Genomic DNA, 22,304 nt, shown 5'->3' on the forward strand with positions numbered 1-22,304 from the left:
TCACTATTGGAATTTTACATTTGTGCACTTCTTCAGTTAACTCTGTGTGCCCCTCTGGACTATAAACGCTGTGAGGGTGAACACTGGTGTTTGTACAGTGCCCGACCCAGATCGGACACGCACATGTTGCACTCGTGAAAGGATGGTGGTGAGTGAATATCGGTGAATTCTCAGATGACACATTCCATTTTGTCTGAAAGTTTTTCACATTTTTTTTTCCACAAAACTTTTTCCAGAGCAAGAACTCTATAAAGCAGAAAGGATTGAAAAAGTTTCTTTTCTTGCTATCTTTCTAAAGAAGATACTATTGCCCATCCAGATCCTAACAGCATTGTGTGGCATGAGGTATAGGAATTCAGGGGTTTGGTTTCTCCTCATTCAGACTGGGTTTTGCTTTCTTGGTAGTCACTTAGAGCCTACATTGTGATGAGAATAATTTATTATGTTCTCTCCCATTTTTTTCTGTCTAATTTGGGGAAAGTGATATGAAGTGATGGCTCCTCCACTTCCCCTTGCCGTCCTGCAAATGTCCTCTGTTTTTGTTTACACTCTTGTTTCCACAAGATGCAGAAAAACTGATGGGTCACCCAGCTTTGTTCTAATTGTGCTTGTTGCAAAGTTTGGTTTTCAGCTCTGATTCTCTTGTTTTCAAACTTTCCAGTGCTGGTATGAAGATATATATTTTTCAATTTTTCACAGAGAGACTGAGAATGATTTAGTATTTAAGGTACTTGGGTTAAATGAATAGGAGAGACTATATAATTTTTATTTTATTTTATTTATTTATTTGACAGAGAGAGCTCACAAGTAGGCAGAGAGGCAGGCAGGGCGAGGGGAGAAGAGCAGGCTCCCTGCTGAGCAGAGAGCCCAATGCGAGGCTCAATACCAGGACCCTGAGGTCATGACCTGAGCCAAAGGCAGAAGTTTAACCCACTGAGCCACCCAGGCACCCAGAGAATATATAATTTTAAATTAGCCTCCTATTTTTGGTAAGTGGCAGTTTCATACATTTTTTAATGGATCATAACATGAAGGAGATTTTAATAACATAGAGGAAACTAAAATTGATGCCTGATGAAGTTACTGAAATAATTTGAAAGGAACAGAATTATAACTTGGCCTCCCACAAACAGCTGGTAGAGAGTTCCGCAAGGAGACTGCTTGTAGAGATCATTAGTTTATACAGGTTAAGGATTAACTGCTGGTTGTAACTAAGCTTGTTTGGGATGAATCTAAAGCGCTTGGAAGTTATGATCCACTGCAGTCAATTTTAAGGGATTATTCCGATGATTTTATTCTATCATTAGATGATAGCATTTGCTGTTTTAAACATCTGCTGTTTATCTCCGTGCTTCCCTAACTCCGCCAAGGTGCCGGAGGGCATTGCAGCAAATTTACCCCACAGTGCCAGAGGATATTTTCGAATTTCAAGAGAAATGTGGAGATACTCAGCATCTGTAAGATAGCATGCAAACTATCTGGCTAGAGGGAGTTCTTATTTCAGCTCAGATTGTTCTGCTTTCCTCTCAAGGACATGGTATGTTTGAGAAGCTGGGTGCTGAGCAGTTGTATTTAAAAAAAAAAAAAAAAAAAAAATTGTCCCAGGAAAATCGAAGTGGATCAGGAAAGGCGGGTGGTGGTTTCTAATCAGATCATAAGGCTTGATCTGCAGCCGCCAACTCTGTGTGTGTGTGGTGTGTGTGTGTTATAAATAGCCTGATGGTTTGCATATGTGTTTCCCATTTTGTCATTTAAAAAAAATTGTTATAGCACTCATTTTTAACATGATTCAGAAAGCAAAGGTATAAGAAGGAATTCTCCCCCACCTTGGATGATGGCAGCTCTGTCCCCTTAATTACTCAGGCCAAGACCTTGGACTTGGTCTTGTCTTCTTTCTTACACCCCACATCCAGAGCTTCATGAAATCATGTTGGCTCCACTTTCAAAAAATACTCCTTTTCCTACCTACACTGCTGTCACTGCTCCCTGCTTCTATAGTTGTGACCACTCTCACCCCTCCAGTAATCTTTTTAAACCCTAAGTTAAGTGATATCATCACTGTACTACCCAGAACCTTGCAACAGCTCCCATTATCACTTGGAATAAAAACCAGTCTTTCCAGTGATCTCAACTCTTAAGCTCTTTCTCTTCTCGGGTAATCTCCAGCCACAGAGGTCTCCTTGTCCCATGTGTATCATGCACACCCTGCCCCAGGGCCTTTGCACTGGAATGTGAAATGTCTCTTCACTTCCAAACTTTGGCTTACTCCAGCCCTCCTGATTTAAAATACTTCAGTGACCCTTACCCATGCAGTGATGGGCATTTCCTACCTTTTTATCCTGCTTTTTTTCTTTTTTTCTATGGTCTTCTAACATAGTAGATAATTTATGTCTAACATAGTAATTTACTGAGTGTACCTTTTATTTATTGACTCTTCCCACTAAAATGTAAGCTTCAGGAGGGCAGGCATCTTAATCTGTTTTCAATCATATATCCCAAGCATCTGGAAGACCACTTGGCAGTCATAGGTGTACAGCATATATATTGAATGAATGATGTTCAATATATTGTTTGAAAATCTTTATCTTGGGGCGCCTGGGTGGTTCAGTGGGATAAGCCTCTGCCTTCGGCTCAGGTCATGATCCCAGGGTCCTGGGATCAAGCCCCGCATTGGGCTCTCTGCTCAGTGGGAAGCCTGCTTCCTCCTCTCTTTGCCTGCTTCTCTGCCTACTTGTGATCTCTGTCTGTCGAATAAATAAATAAAATCTTAAAAAATAATAAAAAAATAAAAATCTTTATCTTTCTTAATATTTTGGCTGTTTGAACTATCCAGAAGGCATATTCAAATCCTCCTCTAGAGTAGTGGGTTGCCAATTTTCCCTGAGGTCCTAACAGTTTTTGCTGTATACTTCCGAACTAATTAGGTACTTAAAAGATGACTCCTATCTTTCTGGCTAATTGAATCTTTTATCATTATATACAAGCCTTCTTTATCCTTATAATGCTTTTGTCTTAAAGTTATTAATTCATCTGATGTTAGTAAAGGTCAACTAGCTTCGCAGTAATTTTTGGTACTGTTTAATGTGTTTTTTCTGTTCTTTTTCCACCTTTTTGAGTTATATTTTAAGTGTTTCCCTTGCATATAGCTCAAAGTTTCTACTTCATTTTGACAGTCTGTTTTTAACTGCTAGTGTGTGTGTGTGCTTATTGGGATTATGTGGGTATCCAGTTGAGTTTCTACCATTTGCTTTCTATTTGTGCCATTTTTGCAGTGTTTATATTTTCTTCTTTGCTCTCCTTTTTAAAACAATGAGTTTCGTTTTCTTATTCTCTTCTTCCCCTTCTAGTTTGGAAGTTAGATAGCTCTGTTTCTGTTCTTTTAATGTTTGCCTTTTAAATGTTATCATGATAGTTAAAGTCATATATTACACTCCTCCTGAATAATACAAGGGCCTGTCACTGTCTGCTTTCCCACGTACATGCTGTTGTTTATTTCTGTACATTTTCATCCCATGAATTAAGCATTATTACTTTATATAGGTGATATTTACTTGTGTTTATCCTTTTTACCAATTTACTTGCTTAGTAATTCTTTTCATGTCTCAGGCCTTCCACGCAGAACGTTTGCTCTGTTTCTGAATCATATCCTCGTGGTCTAAATAATACGGTTCTAAAGTTGATCCATTTCCTTAGTGCGCTCTTTTGGTGCTAAGTCCTCGGTTTTTGTTTCTATGAAAGAGCCTTTATTTTGCTTCCATTCTGGGTACGGTAGTTTCAGTGGCTCTACCCTACGTGTGTTTTTTCTAGCACCTCGAAGCAGTGAATTTTCACGCTGCCTTCCCGGATGGAGATAGCCTCAGGCCCCACGGGTGAAGGGCCCCATCCCACAGTCTGCCCTCCCTTCAGACGCCAGCTCCGAGCCCAGGCTGCCCCCTGTGCCTCTCACCACCCTGGCTCCCAGCCCGAGGTTCCACGGCCTCCTCTTCGGGTGTGGTGAATTTGCTAGAGTGGCTCTAGACAACTCCTTTATGCACATTCACCACTTTAGTCTACAGGATCTTGTAAGAGATCCGGATGAACGGCCGGTGAAGAGGTACACAGGCCGAGGCCCAAAGGCTCCGGAGCCCGGGGACTTCTGTCCCCATGGAACTGGGGGTGCCGTCCTCTTGGCACATGTATGTGCTCAGCAGCCTAGAAGCTCACCAGGTCTTGTTCAGGAGTCTTTATGGAACTTCCTCCCTAGCAACCTCCTTCCGCTTCCCTGAGGTCAGTGAGTAGGGCTGAACGTGCCAAAGCCATATTTACTTGTCATTCTGGTGACAGCCCCCCCCCCAGTCACCTTATTAGCATAAATTCAGGGGTGCTAAGGGTGCCTTATGAATGGCAGAAGACATTCCTGTCACTCTGGAAATTCCAAAGGTTTTAGATTTGTGCCAGGAACCCAGATAATGGACCAAAAATATGGACACAGTATACAGTTTTATATAGTCATTTTTCACTGTGAAGATCTGCCACTGTCTTTGGGCTGCCAGCTTGGCTGTTGACAAGTTGGCTGTCCCTCTCATTGTCATTGCTTCTTTACCTTCTGTCTTTTCCCTCTGGCCACTTTTCTTCTCTTTGGTTTTGGTATCTTCAGTTTAACTACAGTGTATCTAGGTGTGGATTTCTTCGTAGACTATTTTGCTTGTCATTTCTTGTTATGTATCCATAGATTTATAATTTCTAGCAATGATGGGACATTCTCAGCCATTATATTTCAAATATTGACTTTTCCCCATACTCAGTTCCCTTCCTCTAAGATTTCAGGTAATCTCACTCCAGACCCCGTCATGAGCATTCTTCTTCTTTTCTTTTCTTCCTTCATCATTCTTTTATTTTTTTAGTTTTTATTTTTTCCCTTCTCTCCTTTTTTTAAATGTAATTTAATTTTTCCAGTGTTCCAAGATACATTGTTTATGTATCACACCCAGTGCTCCATGCAATACGTGCCCTCCTTAATACCCACCACCAGGCTCAACCAACACCCCACCCCTGCCTTCCAAAACCCTGTTTGTTTCTCAGAGTCCACAGTCTCTCAAGGTCCATCCTACCCCCCCAACCCTGATTTTCCCCAATTCACTTTTCCTTTCCTTTTCCTAATGTCCTCTATTCATCACTCTTTTAAATGTTACATTTTCATTCTTTGTGGATTCTGGGTGACTTCTTCAGATCTCCCCTTTGGTATACCAGTTATCCAGTCTGCTTCTGAAGCCTTAAATTAGGGGCTTTTTGCTCTCTTTTCTGTTCACCAATCATAGTTTGCATTTTGTAAAAGTTTTATTGGATTCTCTTTCAACCTAACTGGTCATTTGGAGAGTCTCATAGTTTACTCATTTTTGCCGGTCCATCTTTTACTTCTTCATACATTTTACGCACAGTTTTTGTTTTCTTTTCTATATCTGATCATTCTAATAGCTTTAAGTCATGCAAATAATTTTTGTTTCTGCTGAATATCTTTTATCTGTTATCTTTGTGTGCTCACCGTTGGTTGAACTGAATTTGTGCGACTCCTGGAGGCCTGTGCTGGGGATGCTTTACCCCAGACACCATTTTCTTTTACTTCCACCACCTGTTGGGATTCCTTTTACTTCCTTCAGGGGTCCTCATTTAAGGTTTGAAGTGTTTGATTGAGCTCCCCAGCTTTCCTTTGACCCAACTAAATGTCAAAGTTGGTATTTATCTTCAGAGAAACGGCTCTCTCTGTTCCTGCTTGCTTGATAGTCATTGAATTCAATGACTGGATTAACTTCTTTTTAGGAGAAGGAAGACATCTTGAAGATTTCCTCGACTATGAACCCAGCAATGTGTTAACCACTCTGCTTTATCAAAGAACTCATTTTTTTCCCTTTGATTTGTTTTGTTTTGTTTTGTTTTTGTAACTGAGAACCCTTCTGCGAATCCTCAATTTACTGGAAGTATAAATCTTTAAAGTGGTTTTTATTAGTAGCAACAAGGGAGGTATAGCTTGGGAGCCAAGAGAGAAAAAATAACCAAGAGAAAGTTCAACCTTTTCAAAGTCATATATCAAAAGCTGTTCCTGCCATTCGCTGGAAATCAGACAGAACTTGGTCCAACCCTTTGTTTTCTTTTCTTTTCTTTTCTTTTCTTTCTTTCTTTCTTTCTTTTTTTTTTTTTTTTTTTAATGATTTTAAAAAAGAGAGTGCACCCTGGGAAGAAGAGAGGGAGAGAGAGAGTCCTAAGCAGGCTCCATGCCCAGTGCAGAGCCCAACGTGGGGCCCTGCCTCATGACACTGAGATCATGACTTGAGTTGAAACCAAGAGTCAGACACTCATCCGACTGAGCCACCCAGGCGTCCGGCTCCAACCCTTTGTTTTCTGTAACCACATCTTTACTTCTGGTCTTGACCCCTTTCAAACCCATCTCCCTTTTACTCCCTCAAACCCATACGGCTCTCTTACACCCCATGACTGTATGTCTCTTTCTCTTCCTTCATGAAGGCTGCTCTCTTGGTAAATTCATGCCCTGCCCCAAAACTTATTTTTAAATGTAGTTCCTATAAGAAAGGTAAAGATCACATGAATGACCATGTTGCTTTTTGAGTACCCAAACGTTTAAAGAAATGGTTACCTTCATTAATTCAACAAATATCTATGTCAGAAGTTGTAAAGAGCCCTGGGCTGAGGCTCTGGAGGGGAAGTGGGAGGACAAATGGGAGAAGCATGACCGCTGGCCATGAGGGTTCACCCTTCAGGATTCCTCCCTGTCACTGCCCCCCAAATGCCCTCCACCCAGATGAGCAGTGAGAGTTGGAGCTAGAAGGGAGGTGGAGGCAGTGGCAAAACCTGAAGAGGGAGTTAGGAGGGCCTCAAGAGAGACGGATTGGGATCAGAGCAGGAGGAAAGTGAGTGGGAGGGTCTTGGGTCTACCAGGTTTTCTTCCTGAGCCCTGTGTTCAAGTGAAGCACTTTCCACATAGATAGTAATAACCTGTGTCATTTATTTTGTATTTTTCTAGATCAATGAACTGAGCCATGTTCAAATCCCTGTTATGTTGATGCCAGATGACTTCAAAGCCTATTCAAAGATAAAGGTGGACAATCACCTTTTTAACAAGTAAGTACAAGTATGGCCCTTTTATAGGACTGACATGGCTGCCAGGAGCATGATTTTTGTGAATTTCTATAATCACATTATTTTTCAATGGGTGGGAGTAAAGTTTTGCTGATGAAGTTAATCCTGTGATAAACATAACCATCTGTCATTTTCAGAAAAGCAACAGCAGGCCCTCTTGGGTAATATCCTTTTGCCATATGGCATATTGTTCTCTATGAATATCTTATATGTTAAAAGTGATATTCTCATTACAATTTAAACGTTTGAAGCTGTAAATTGCTTGGAATTTTTAACAGCTATGGACCTCAGCTATCTTATACAAAACTTGAATAATGCCCACTTCATGAACAGGATGTGACTCCTTCATAGAACAATAAAGAGTTAGGGTACATTTTCGTAAAACATAATGAGATGCCATGGCAGACATTGAGACCATTTCTCCTTCATTTGAATGTCATGTTAGATGTCATTTTGGAGCACCTTATGTATTAGCTGTCCACGAGAGCGGGAGGTACAAGGAAGTGTGAGAAATGGTCCTGCCCTCAGGGGGCTCACAGGCAGGTGGTTGGAACTCGACACGTATACAAATTAATTTGGTGTACAAAGTATGACAGTAGAGAGGTGTGTGTGTGTGTGTACGTGTACACAAAGGAAGAAGCAATTCTGAATGAGTGGGATATGAGCCTCCAAGAAATCCCGCCCACACAAGGATCAAGTATAGAATTTCTTACTGTGACCAGTAAGAAATCTGATGGGAAGCAGATGTGTTCATTCTCTTACTATTGTTTAGAGGTTGACCTCTGGAGGAATATTTTTCTGTGTGAATTTAGAATGTGGTATTTATCTATAGCATAACATTAGTCGTTCGGGAGTGAGAGGTAGTGTTGTTTTGCAAGCTTTAATCAGCATGTCCCTGAAGAGGAGTATGGGGAACATGTCTGTGACGTGCTCTGCTGCCCATCCCCAGCTCCCCAAGCTCTTTGCTGTCCCTTCATGGTTTCATTCCATATGGCCTCTTGTCATTCCACTTCTTCGTCCTTGGGGGAGCAACTCTCCGGAGTGGTCAGGATTAGTCATCTAGTCCCAGGGCCCCTAGGTGATGTGAGGAGGTGAATGTGACCAGTCTGTCCCTGTGTCGCCCGGATATACTGTGGGTCATAGTCAGTCCTATGGAGCACACCCGTGCCTTCTGGGGGTGGGGAACTCCAGGCACTTGGCTACGTGTGGAACTAGAAGGTGGCAGATTCAGGTCTGGTTAACATTCTGTACATCTAAACTTTACTCCACAATATGCCTGTTTCAGAGAAAACATGCCGAGCCACTTCAAGTTTAAGGAATACTGCCCGATGGTTTTCCGTAACCTGCGGGAGAGGTTTGGCATCGACGATCAGGATTTCCAGGTGAGTTGCTTTTGCAACCTTTGCTTCAAATGGGTTTTGTTCCGTAAAACAGGACTTACATTTTTTTTCATTACAAGTAATTATATAATAGTAATTTTCATTTTATATAAGAATGTTTCAGTGTTTTTTCCGAAGTAAAAGATTCTTTTGTTTAGGAGCCTCTGTACAGAATGATTTTGGCAGTCGGTAGGAAAAGGTTATTCTTCGGGAAGAGAACACACGGGAGAGTTCTAGGTGATACTCGCATTTCCCAGTGGAAGCGTCCTGTCAGCAGAGCCTCCTTTTGATTTCTGCTGTCAACTGTGTCCGCGGCCTGTGCGAGTGTGTATGTGGGTCTTGAATTCACATTTCCTGTATTTTCAGAGGCCACTTAACAATCATAGAAATTATATTTTGTTCCGATTGATTTGCTGCTTTTCAAATTGGCCAAACCTGACTCTTGCTCACATTTGTCAGAGGCTACACCTTGTGCACTATGATGCATCATGGTCTAGTGACCGTAGAGCTCTTGTCGTCAGCAGGAGCCTGCCAGTCCCGGAACAGCTTGGGGAGCACTCTCATCTGCTCTTGGTACCCACCACAGAAAACTGTGCTCCGTTGCTTTTCTTCCTATGGATGCCTGGTTCTCAAATTTGACTTTTAAAATTGAGATCATGGGGCTGCCATAAGTGCTAATCCATGGTCTTTTCTGCTAAGAAAGGACCTGACATCAGTTAGCCAGTCAGATTTGTAAAAACCAATGATTTTTCTAAAGATTTTATTTATTTATTTGAGAGAGAGAGAGAGAGAACACAAGTTCGGGGGAGGGGCAGAGGGAGAAGGAGAATCAAGATCCCCACTGAACAGGGAGCCTGATGCAGGGCTCGATTCCAGGACACCACAGTCATGACCTGAGCTGAAGGCAGACGCTTAACCAACTGAGCCACCAAGGTGCCCCCCAAGGACTTTTTTAAGAGCAGAAAATCTGAGTTAAGAGATGCAAGGGCTGCTTTCTGGTCTTTTAGGACCGTCTATTCATTTTACTGTGGAAGCACTGACTTACTTTAAATCCCTTCAAATCTAGTAAACACTCTTTCGTTTGCCTCAAATCAGAGATCCTAATTTACCCTGCATTAAGTGCCATATAGCTGTCCCAAGTGACCTTACAAGTTGAACATTGACACAGTTTACCTTGTATTTTCCCTTAAAGAGTAGGGTCCATAAGACACTATTCTTTTAGTATATACTTCTCTAACAATACGTGGGCCTCCCCACCCTGTCCTGCTCCATTCTTGGTTTTCCAAGAATTTCTCGCATGCTCACTCATGCTTCCAAGAAGCTTCCAAGCTGCCAGGCCGCCAATGAGATGCCCTCCTCCGTGGACTAGAGCTGAGGTTCCCAAAGAGGTGGGTTCCGAGCAGAGGCTGGGTGCACCCCAGTGAGGGCTGAGGAGAAGTGGGACAGGGTAGAGTGGGCGCTCACTTTGCTTTCGAAAAACTGGTGGAGCCAGCACTCAGATTTGGGCCTTCTGTATAGGAGAAAGAATTTCAGTCAAACCTAGACTTGGAATTTACTGCTGGAAAAAATGTCACATTTATTTATTTATTTATTTGAGAGAGGGAGAGAGAGAGAGAAAGCAAGAATGGGGGGGGGCGGGGGGGAGAAGCAGACTTCCCGCTAGGCAGAGAGCCCAACAACATAGGACTTGGTCCCAGGACCAGACCCCAGGAACATGACCTGAGTTGAAGGTAGGCGTTTAACTGACTGAGCCACCCAGGCACCCCAATAAGTCACTTTTAAAGAATAAATTTCAGAATAGTAAAAAAGGTTTATATAGAATAAAAAGGAATAATTCTACATTATTTAAGAACTGTTTAATACATTTAAAGAAGCTGTATGAAAATAAACAGTGCTTTAAAGGAATGAATAGCTGACAACTTCGATGTCCTAAGAAAATCTCCTCTGCCTGGTTCCCATGTTAAGTTTTCGTGTGTTTCTTCCTCTGTCCCCCCCACCCTTTTTTTAATTGGCTACGCTGGCATTTCACAGAAACTGGCTTTTGAGAGCCTATGCTATAGGATCTTGAAGTTCCTCAATTTATTACCAAAATGAAATTCTTAAATTTCTTCCTGTAATCAGCCCTGTTAAATGAGATCTGAAATGGACCTTTATAGCCTAAAATCTGTACTACAGTTTTTTTTGAATTTCCTAAAATGACCAGTTTAGTTGCAGAAATACCAAGACATGAGCCACTTTTCCTTCACCTTTTTCCCCCCTAAAAACAAAATCGTGTAACTTGGTATTTAAATAAGTGCAAATTGCTAAGTACAAACTTTAAAGGCAAATCAGGCAAGTAGAGGATGATTCACGTAACTAATTGGCAATTCTCTGAAGCTCTTAGTGGGAGATATCGGTAGAGAGAGCCGGTGTGCATGTAATTAATCATTTGAACAGCACTCCTCTCCTCAGCTACACCCAGTGCTTTTGGCATTAAAATTGCTGCTTTCTCTTTGGCAACTGTATTTCTATTAAAAAAAAAAAAAAAAAAAAAGTGGGTGTTTAGTAACTTTCATAAACCAGAGATACATGCTGGTTTCCCTCCCTGTTCCCATGTTCCTTTCCCAAGGTCTTTACCTTTTAGGAAATTTTCAGTAGGGGTAGGCCCCAGAGTTAAAACTGAAGATCAGATCATAAATGTAGGGCTCCACTCCCCTACTTTGTTGGCTACCTGGTTTGGAAAAATGGAAGAAGTGTCCCAGCTCTGGCTCTGAGTTCGTACCTTGGGACCTCTGGGCATTGCCAGGTTGAAGGTAGAGGTGCTATGGTCCTGGGAAAGCCCTGGGAGGCCCAGCAGTGGGCATAGGCCAGGACTAGAGGGGCTGTTATCCCAGCTGCTGGGCACATCAGCTCAACAACTGCCCAGACATTGCATTGATCATGGCACGAACAAGTAACGTATATGGGTTGACATAGAGTACCAAATTAAATACTCTTTCTCAATCTGATTTGAAAAGTATGATCAGTGACCTGGGGTCTGATCATCTTTTGATGGCACCGATTGCTAGAGGGAACCAGACCTCACATTGCTTTGTCTTTCCTTGATGTGTTTATTTTTCTGAAGAGCCTTCTTATTGGATGAGTGGCTTTAAATCAATATGGCGAGAAGTAACGCCACTGTCTGATTCATTTCGTATTCAGACCTCCTTATTGAATCAAAGGGATAAACTGTGTTGACCCACCCTGTGTGTGTGAATGCCTTTTTGCTGCACCTGAAAAAAAGTCCCTATTGATGAACCTGATAAAAGTAGAACGTGGTAATTAGCCTAATTGACCTCTATCAGCATCCTTAAACTTCTTGACAAGAACTGAAGAGCATTCCTACCGTAAACATTTGTATTTTTCCCATTCAAATCTAGTAAACACTCTTTCTTGGATGGCCTTTAAAATAAAACTTTTTTTCTTGCTGTTACAGACAAATGCAAACAGTGGTTCTAGAATACTCATTAATAACAGTATCACTTAGCATTATACATATAAACCTCTGTGTAGGTGTGTCCAGTGCATCCAGATTCGGAACTTCCTCCAGCTTATTAGTGTGTCTTAAAATGACTTCATTGGTTTGTAAGAGGCTCAGTGTTGAATTATGTTCTTCTGATCATTGTTGGGCCAATGAGACGCTGCATTACTGTACTTTTAAGATAAGTCATCTTTCAAGATAAACGCACCCATGGAGTGCATTCACTGTTGGAGGTCTCCACTGTTCCTGACACTGTTTCTGCCTCCGCTGCTCCCCGAAGCTCTGGTCCTCCTTTGGTGGAGGATTTCATGCACAATTACACTCAGTGTGTGTTTATTTGCACCTAGTGCATGTCAGGCTGTTTGCAAGACATTATAGGGGCTGCAGAGGGAAGAAAGAGTGGAGGAATTCCTCAGTCTTTGTTGTTTTAACTGTTCTCTATCAGATTCTGTATAAGATGCTAATGAGATTTATAGAAATCCAGACATCTTAATTTTTACTGGTCTCCAAGAAAACCTGCATCCCTCTTTCCAGTGTCTCAGAGTACCAGAGCCTCTTACACCAGGCCTGGCAAGTCAAAGGGAGGGTTCGCTTAAAGTTTCTGAGCTGCGGGAGAGGATTGCCCACCAGAAACCAAAAAGTTCTGCACGATGGAGATGATGCTATTAAGCCTCACCCTACCACATAATTGAAACTGAGCCCTCTTGTTCTTCCTGGAGGATAATACCAGGTTTACTTTTCCCCTACCGCGTCGCCTGAATTAGAATCCCTCATTATTTGCATTTGATGCATCTTCGGCTTTGTATTTGTAATGGAGAATTCTAATTTTAAAATAATTAATTTTAAAAGCTAATGTTTTAAACTTTTGATGTTCTAGTTTCAAGTTTAAAAATAAAATGTTCAAATGTTAAGATCTTGAGAGTATACAGAACTTTGGGGGGGATAAAATCTGCCGGTATCTGTAGAATACAGAGTCTGTCACTGTATTTTGAAATGTAGACTTCCCCCAAAACATTTAAACTTTCTGAGGGCAGGGACTGTGTCTCCTGTGTCTAGGGGTGCAGGCCCAGAGTTTAGTATCAGCCTGGCTTGGGGCAGGCGCGTAGGAAATATCTGTGGCAGAAAGGGAGGGAGGGCTTGGGGGTCAACCCAGGGAAACGAACCTTTTGGGCCAAAGCATGGTGCCAAGAGCTCAGGAAATGTGAAGTGTCGGATGGTGGTGGGACTGTGGAGAGGAAGATGGGAAACTGCCCCGCAGGCTTCCCTCGGATTCTTCAGCCCCAGAGCAGCCCTGTGGATTTTGCACAGGGGAATGATGTGATGACATGTGGATTTTCTAAAGATAACTGAGGTGGTTATGGACAGAATGCATAAAGGAGATAACGCAGCTCAGAGACTATGAACTATCCCAGGGACACCAAAGCCCTCCGCACTGACAGGGTCAAGCAGAGAGCAGCGCCCCAAGGTGGAGGGAAGAGAAACCTGACAGGAGTGGAGGTGTTGGAGCCTGAGGGGCTGGGGGAGCAGGGGTACTGGTCACTAGCAGGGGGAAGGCTTGGGAAAAGGCGAGGGGAGAGCGGAAGATACAGTTGAGTGTTTAGCCTTTTGAACATAGAGGTGATCTTGTTTGTGGGCAGCTGGGGAGCACAAGCCCAGACGTGGGAGGGATTGGCTTCTGGGTGTTGTCTCTCAACAGACCTACTTGTCCTGTCACCATCTGGAATCTGCTTCCTCCTTGAGCCATATAAGCTCTTTCTTTCCTCTGTAACTGCTGTGTCTCTTGAGCCTGCTCATTCACAGCCTCTCCTCACACCTTTTGGCCTCAGCAGTGAGCCTCTGTAGGCCTCACAGTTCATATCGGACAGAAACTCCTCCTGGGCCAAAAACCGAAGCAGTCTTCTCCTGACAGACTTTTGGGAAAATTGCCTCACAACCTATCAACATCATCAGATTTTTTTCTTGTTCTTTTTCTGCTCCTTCTTGTAAGTTGAACCAGTGACCGTCCCCATCACAGACTGTCGGCCTTTGTCCCCCACCCCCCCCACCCCCCGCCAACCCCACTGAACCCTTTGGGTTATGACCTGTGGTTTCCAGGAGCTGACAGTCATCCCTGCCACAGGAAACTCCTGTCCAGGTTAGATGTTGTGTTTGCTTATTATGATCCCCGGGCACAGGTCTGTGGTATCTTAATGTCAATCAAGTACCAACCCGAGATTTTTAAAGGAGATCTCATGGTGCTCTGTGAAGTTCCTGCAACTCTTTTTCTCTGCCGGTCATCACCATTCATTTTTGTGTTCGTCTTTTCTCAGTTGTTTCATTATTGATAAATGTTAAATTGCAGTGTTCTTACTCCCCATTTTAATGAAAGCCGCTCTACACCTGAGATCACAGCTCAGACTTTCTTTGAAATTCCCGAGGAGCTTAACATATGACTTTGAACACAGTGGGCATTTAATAAATCCTTGGTGGTAATGTTCAAGTTAGCATGTTGGTCTTTGCCTCTCCGATGAGGTCAGAGGACCATCTGTGCTCCCTCAGATATGTCAAACGCAAACCCAGAAAGCGGCCTCGGCCGGGCAATTGCTCCTGGCTCCTGGCCTTGTGATCTGAGGCATGTAATCATAATCCTGGGTTGTCAGCAGGGAGCGATCAGCTTCCAGGTTTCAAGTCCATGAAACAGGTAACGTGGGTTAGGAAAAAGAACATTTCCTGGGGGCAAAAAGGCTGGTCTGAGTCTTGGATCTTCAGGGACTGTGGCTATGGGCTGTCTCCGGTCGCTTAGTCCTGGAGGGTCTCAATTTTCTCATCTGTGAAATGAGGGAAAAGGACATGATGTTCGCTGAGTCCCTCCCAGCTGTCAACTCTATGAATCTGTTATTAAGTCATCTCAAGGAGATGACAGTCACTGAAGTTCTTGTGTACAAGACCGACATGTTCCCTTTGCAAGGTGGTGGCTTTCATACACTGGAGTATGGCGGAAGTGATCTTAATGGCCTTTCTGTTGATTAGAAGTAAGAAATTTTCATACATGATTTTTAACAGGACTACAAACCCATATCAAAATGGGAAAAAAAAATCCAAAAACATGTAAGACTCAGAATTAAGTGTTCAGAATGCTTGGGTATTTAAAAAACGCACAGGGGACCATAATGGTTACTAAATCATGACATTCTCAGGAAAGGCATAGAAGATCGGTGGCAAGAATGAGCTAATTAAATTGACCTTTGCATTTCCTCCACACTTCTGGAGGCCCCACTAATCCCGGACCTCCCACTGCAGAAATAAACATCTTCAGTGTAGCCTTGCACAGGAGTGGAGAGGAAAGATGGCACCATTAATCCCTTTCTTAAGGGAAATGACAATAAATTTCCAATTAGAAGCATAAGAAGGCCACTGAAGAGTGAGCTTCATCTCTCATTATCTTCCTTTATTTCCTGCCGAGGGCTGACATGCCACCAGAGCTTCAGTCATCGCTGTTGAGTTTGGGGACAGGGTGTTGTAAGATCAGCCATGTACTAGGCTGTGCAGAATAGAAATAGTAAAAATCAGTTCACTTACCAAGAGGCAAAAAAGGCAAGTGAAAATGGAGTAAATTGTCAGATTGTTACCTGTCTTCCATTTAATAGCTCTTCCCTTTAAGAGCTTTAGTTTTTGCCAGAGAGTTCATTTTCCTACCCAACTCCCAGCAAGCCTAGGAGCAGCCTAAGAAGTAACATTTGCGTGCTGTCATGGGTCCACTGCACTGGACCGAGCAGAGCGCGCGTGTAAATGTCCCTTCACTCGCCAGAGACAACCCAGGCAACCAAGCTGCTTGCCTTAGGGAGTTGCAAGAGAAAAGTTTGGTCCTGTCACAGATGCCTGTGTACTGGAGGAGTGTGTTTATATGAAATGTCCAGAATTGGCAACTCTAGGACAGTGCAGAGTGGTTTCCTGCTTGGAGGATGGATGTCAGAATGGGAGTGACTGCTAATGGATACAGGTTTCTTTTCGAGGTGATGAAAATGTTCTAAAATTCATTGTGGAGATGGTTAACTTTGTATATGTACAAAGACCATTGAACTGTACACTCTAAAGAGGTGAATTGTATGGTATGTGAGTTATAGCTCAGTAAAGCTATGAAGGAAGAAGAATGCGGTTTAAACTTAGTTTTTATTCAATACATGATTTTCATTTTCCTCTACCACTGACTTTGGCTGCCTTTTTCTTGGGGGTAGGGTGTTATGATAACAGTATTGGCATTCAGAACAAGTGAATTTGAGGAATTACATAGTTTATAATATGAAATGAATGAATGGCTGGTGAATACAGCACACATTTTGCAGTTAGTTTACATTTGTGATCAGATTTTCCCCCTAAACTAATAGCAAATCATTATCCATTTCCTATGTCTCTACAAACTAACAGCAGTAACTACTACTGAACACTAATTAGTAGAGCAAGAAGGAAACCTAGAGACATGAAGTCCAACTGTCTTTGCGGATAATCAGGTAACAGAGTGAGGGGTGGGGGAGGGGAGTTGGGCGGCCAATTGCCCTTGACTTCTAACTCGCTCTGTTTCTGCCATCCATGCGGAGACCTGGAACCTGTGAGAAATTTCTGTGGGCAGTGAGGTTAACAAGACACTCTATCAATGTCTATTCATCCATGTTTTAAATGTTGAATTGAGTCTTTTAAAGCCCTGCCTTGAAGGGGATTGTAAATGTTTCGGTAACTCAGTGTGTTACACGGATGACCTCCCAGATCGTCCGTTCCAAGGTTGCTTTTCCAAACCTCCATCCCTCTCCTCGGGCCCTCATTTTTTTTTTTTTAAAGATTTTATTTATTTATTTGACAGAGAGAAATCACAAGTGGGCAGAGAGGCAGAGAGAGAGAGAGAGGAGGAAGCAGGCTCCCTGCTGAGCAGAGAGAGCCCGATGCGGGACTCGATCCCAGGACCCCAAGATCATGACCTGAGCCGAAGGCAGCGGCTTAACCCACTGAGCCACCCAGGTGCCCCTCGGGCCCTCATTTTTACGTGGCACCCACTCACCTTCCTTTATCCTCGCTTCTCCCTCGAGGTAACAGAGGCATGTACATTGAGCTCCCCTGACTTTCCTTCGCCTGTGCCTTCAAATTCATGGGTGTCTTCCTCAGCCTACTTTCCTCCCCTCCTCCTCCTCCTCCTCACCCTCCTCCCTCTCCTCAGGAAGGAGTCACCCATCTCTTCAGGCTGCCTTCCCCTGTGCTTTCTGTTTCTTTAGAGACTTGTCCCAGCCCCTTTCCCCTCTGAGGGAGGTAAGCAGGAGGCCAAGGACAGAAGGAAGACCTTGTGGGTTGGGATTTTTTGACATGTACGTTCTTTATAAAATGTTTTAAATTCTTTTGTAAAAATATAAATGGTCATTAAGGAGGGCTATAGGAAATAACCTGCAAAGGTAAATGACAATGTGTGGCTCTCGATTTTCAGTGGGTACAAACCAGAGGCTTGGCCAGGGTGGGGGATGGAATTGAGAGCAAATTGGAAGAAGCTGATTCTATAAGTCCTTCTTCATTTTTAACTTCCCAGCCCGCAGAATCATGGCAATATTGATCTGTACTTCTAAATCTCTTCCAAGTTGAAATTCACTATTTATAATAACAGCTATCATTTATTGAGTACTAATCTCTTCCAGGCACTAATTTGAAACTTTATATTCCTCTAATTTAATTCCCATACTTTTGACTAGTATTATTATCTTCATTGTTATTTCTATAGACAGGGAAACTGAGGCACAAAGAGCTTAAATTAACTTGCCCAAATTCACAGTCTTGACTTTTAAGGTTCCCTGTGTCCGATGTCGTGTTATAACGTCCCCCAGGCTCACCATCATCCCTGTTTGGAACTTGAAAGGTCACCAGGCCTCTGCTTACGGCCATGCGGACCTGAGAAAATATGAGGAAACGAAATAGAAGTCTGAATAAACTAAACAGGGAGATATGGTTTTGATGTTCAGAGCATTCCGATGAGTGTGTACGTAGTGGGTGTGTGAGTGTGTTCTCTTCTGATGGCTTCGAGCCTTGGGAAGGTGTTGGAGGACAGTTCCAAAGGCCAGTGGGACATTTCACACATTGAATGCTCTGGATTGCCTTTAAATTGTCCTGTGACTTTGATCCCAGATATCCAGAGGGCATTTTGTTTTTGCACATTCACACTTTTGAACTGAGAGTTTCAGAATCCCAGATTTTGGATTTTTTAAATGGCACCTTATTTCAGAATATATGGCTTTGTCCATGACAAAGAATCTCTTTCCTTTTTCCCTTCCCTTCTTCCTTCCTCTCTTTCTTCCTTCCTTCTCCCTTTCTTTCTTTTGTCAGTCCCTCCATTCGTCTGTTTTCTAATAAGGGAACAAGAGTAGAACTCAACACTCTACATAGATTTCATTGGGTGATTTTACCCCACAGCTTTCTCATACACACAGACAGGTAGGTAATGGTGAACATTCCTAAGAGTAAATATTTTACTTTGAAAATGGGAATTACCTTGTAGATGACTAAACCAGCCCTGTTAGCAGTGCTTTTTAGGTCTTTGGTTAGATCAGATTTTCTTCTTAGACTTGGTTTTTTAAATTAGATGGTTAAGATGAGACAGAATTAAAAAAAAAAAAAAAATGGAATGGTCTCTTCAGCTGGACCTTCTTTCTTCCATGTAAATCTTGTCTTCACTTACAGATTTTGTCTTTTTTCCTTTCTCTTTCTTTCTTTCTTTCTTTCTCTTCTTTCTTTCTTTCTTGCCCGTTTAGCATTGTGGAGAATACCCCGGAATATCACATTCCCAGAGTAAAGGATTACTTGTTTCAGTCTTGGCCTTCTTTGCCAAGAAAACCCTTACAGTTTTCAGCAGGATGGGACAGTGTTTAAAGATAGAAACCAGTCATCAAAAGAGAATGAAAGCCTCCAGCAATATTCAGAACAAGTGAACTAATTAAAACAGACCCTGTGCCACGTGGTCAGAAATGTGAAGAGTTCTTAGGATTGACACCATCGCCCCATGCACAGAACTGTCCGAAGAGCGAAGCGCTAGGCAGCTTTCAGCCCTGTCTGTGCCACATGAATTGTAGGCCTCTAAGCCCAGGGCTCAATCACACATGCTTTCCCGGCCCCGAAGCCTTGTTCCACAAACACACATCCGTCTCAGCTCTGGCCTTGAGAGAAGACAGCAACTACGCCTACCCACCTCAAGTCGAATAATGAACAGTGCTAGAGTGAAGTCAGGATAGATTTGTACACATGTTAGTAAAAGTGTAAATTGAGGACTCTGGGCTGCATTAGCAATGAGGCTGTTGCCGATGATACATTTTTACTTGGCAAGACGGAAAACATACAGACAGTTTGGGTTTTGTGCCAGTTCGCTCATGCTCTAAATTGTGATTAGAAGGTGTTTGTCACCGCAGAAGACTGTGTCAGCAATCCCATCGCTAATGCCCACCAGATTCTCAAGCCCGGGAAGGAGGCAGCAGAGGCCAACTGCTCTGGGCAGGGTCCCTGTAAAGCCATGTGTGTACATGGACCCACTCAGATGTTCAAGCACTAAGGCAAACAAGTCATTTCCGTTGTCTGGGTTTTGTTTTCTTACCTTTAAGTTGAATGATTTGGAATAATCTCCAGGTTGCTTTTAACTGTCATGCTCTTTGATTATGAGCATTATTTACACATGGGGGGAACCCTGTGGGCGCTCCCAAAGGTCCCTCCCAAACTCTGCTTCTCTCAAGCCATCCTCTTGACCTCCCAAACACGCCAACCATCCTGTATGATACTATGGGCCATTTTTCCTTGTGACAGGGCAGTGCACACTGAAGAATTTCAATATTCAGTTTTGCTACGTAGCAGACTGTATGGAGGCCACTCAGTGACTCCTTTCAATATATGGCTCCGATTTCCTTCTCTCCGCTCATTTTATCGGTCTTGACAAAATTGTCCAGAGAATGTCTAGAATCTATGAAGTTTTATTTTCATGCTGTCCTAAGAACTATTGCCATCTTCTTTTTAATCATGGCCCAGATATCCTAAGCCATCATTATGCCTCTGCTGAGGTGATGGTCGTAGCTTTCTGACTGAACTTTTGTTCGACTCACCCTCTGAGGTGAATCTATAGTTCCTGGAGCCGTGCACCATGCCTTCGAGTAAATACGTTCTTAGAGTTATAAAAGGTCTGTGGTGGAAATTTCACTCAGCTCACCCTCTCCCCTGGTTTCTTCTTGATCACTTTACAGACATAGAAACTGAGGCTCAGAGAGGCTAAATCCAAGGGTTGAAGAATGGCAGACCATTACACAGTACTGCCTTGAGACACACACACACACACACACACATAAACACACACACACACGCACACACACATTTCTACCTTAGTTCAAAGACCGCAGAAAGTCAATGATTGTGATGTTAAGTAATGGCAAAAATTTAGTCTTTGAAAATTGCACCTTTTGGTTTCTTCAGAGGAAGCTTTAGGGAGGAGCCTGCATAATACCTGACTCCCTTGTACTCCACAGTTTGCTTATCTTCAAGTAGGAAAATGCATCTGGCCTTTCCTATCTCGGAGGAATGTTGTGAAAATAAAGATGAAATAATGAGTTGGATTTTTCCAGGCCTTAGAGCCATTCCAAGAATTGTGCATTTTGTGTGAAATACTGTTTACTCTTCTGATTTTCTGCTTGTCTAAGGCTTTCAGTAAATTTGATTCATATCTTTTTATGTTCATAGTGATAAAGGTACTTTCTTAATTTTCACAAAGTGTTCCTTACTTCTTTGATTATTTGAAAACTAAGAGCTTTAAAAAAAATCCTTACACACACTGGAAGTAGACACTGTGGGTTGGGTCTACTCATGTGATTATTGAAAAACGGAGTTGAGGCAGAACCAATATTAGAATTGTGAAGTGTTATAACCAGAATTAAGACATGGACAGTATGCTAATGCATAGTCTAGAATAAATGATTATCAATATATTAGATACTGACAGGGAAGACAAAGAATTTGAAAAGAGGTAACATCTGAGCTGAAGAGCCATTGCTTATTTGATGAGTCATTTCTAGCCCTATGGAAACCTACACATTACTTTGTACCTATCATTATTAAACATTTCTTTACTGAATTACTACAGTGAATGCAACAAAGTCTTCTTTTTCACTATAAAGCTTCCCACTTGGGGGCACCTGTGTGACTCAGTCAGTTGAGCGTCCAACTCTTGCTTTCTGTTTGGTCATGATCTCAGGGTTGTGGGATCAGGCCCCACATCAGGCTCCGTGTTGAGCATGGAGTCTGCTTGTCCTTCTCCCTCTGCTCCTCCTTGGGCTTCCTCCTATTTCTCTCTCTCAAATAAATAAAATCTTAAAAAAATAAATTTTCATATTTAACCAAATCAGAATGGGACAGAATATAGTGGGAAAGGTGTTTATGCAGGTACTACCAATGCACTGGACTTGACACACTATGCAGACAAAACATATCAGAGCCACAATTCAGCAGACTCTTGATTCTTAACCAGGGAGACAGACCTGCTGCAACTCTGTCAGTGTCCTCTGTTTCTTCAGATGCCCCCGCCCACACCTTTGGGGTCAGAATCTGCATTTCAACATGATCCCCAGGTAACTTGGTGGTTCATTAAATTTTAAGAAGCACTTACTGTGCAGCTTTCAATTTTATTCTCTCCCATTGGTCTGTGAGGGAATGGTAGACTTTAATATCTGATATTAATGAATGTGTTGTTGTCATCCTGTCCTTTGCTGAGCACAGGTGGCCTTTCTTACCTACCCTGCCCCCTTCCAAAAAGACATTATTCATTATTTTGAATAATTCTTTGCAGGTTAATGTGTGGGAAGAAAATGTAAAATTACTAGCCCATGGCAATGGTTGCTTTTTTTTTTTTTTTTTGCTAGTGTTTAAAATCCCAAGAAGGGGAATTCACTTTGATTTTCTCCTTTTTTTCTTCTTAGTAGGAAGTAGTGTAAAGGAGAATTTTTTTTTTTTTTTTTTTTTTTTTGAGGACCAAAAAACCAATGTCGTGGAGAATTAGACTCTCACGAATATGGCCATTTTCACCCTGAAAATTATTTTCATCTTTCTCAGTCTGTCGAATGGATTTCAATTGTCTCAAGAATATTTTAACACTTACAGATCCTGCTATTTGACGTCATTGGAAGTTACGTCGATTTTTTTTTCCTTCTCTCCAGTTTCCTAATAACCTAAGGAAAGCAAATTCAGCTCATGGGCAGCCTTGGCTCTGCACTTGACAGGTGTGCCTGGCAGCACTCTGATCAAGATGCGCTGTCGCGGGATGT

At 42.4% G+C, this 22,304-nt stretch overlaps 1 protein-coding gene across 1 annotated transcript in view; it reads left to right on the top strand.

The window, feature by feature from the left end:
* The window catches only part of PIP4K2A (phosphatidylinositol-5-phosphate 4-kinase type 2 alpha), a 172,131-nt gene that overhangs the window by 99,005 nt on the left and 50,822 nt on the right, over positions 1–22,304 (top strand). The window contains exons 2-3 of the mRNA XM_059404184.1: positions 7,016–7,113; positions 8,417–8,513. Coding sequence (XP_059260167.1) covers positions 7,016–7,113; positions 8,417–8,513 — 195 coding nt within the window. The remainder of the gene's footprint in view (positions 1–7,015; positions 7,114–8,416; positions 8,514–22,304) is intronic.

Source organism: Mustela nigripes, chromosome 6 (assembly GCF_022355385.1).
Source record: "Mustela nigripes isolate SB6536 chromosome 6, MUSNIG.SB6536, whole genome shotgun sequence".
NCBI lineage: Eukaryota > Metazoa > Chordata > Mammalia > Carnivora > Mustelidae > Mustela > Mustela nigripes.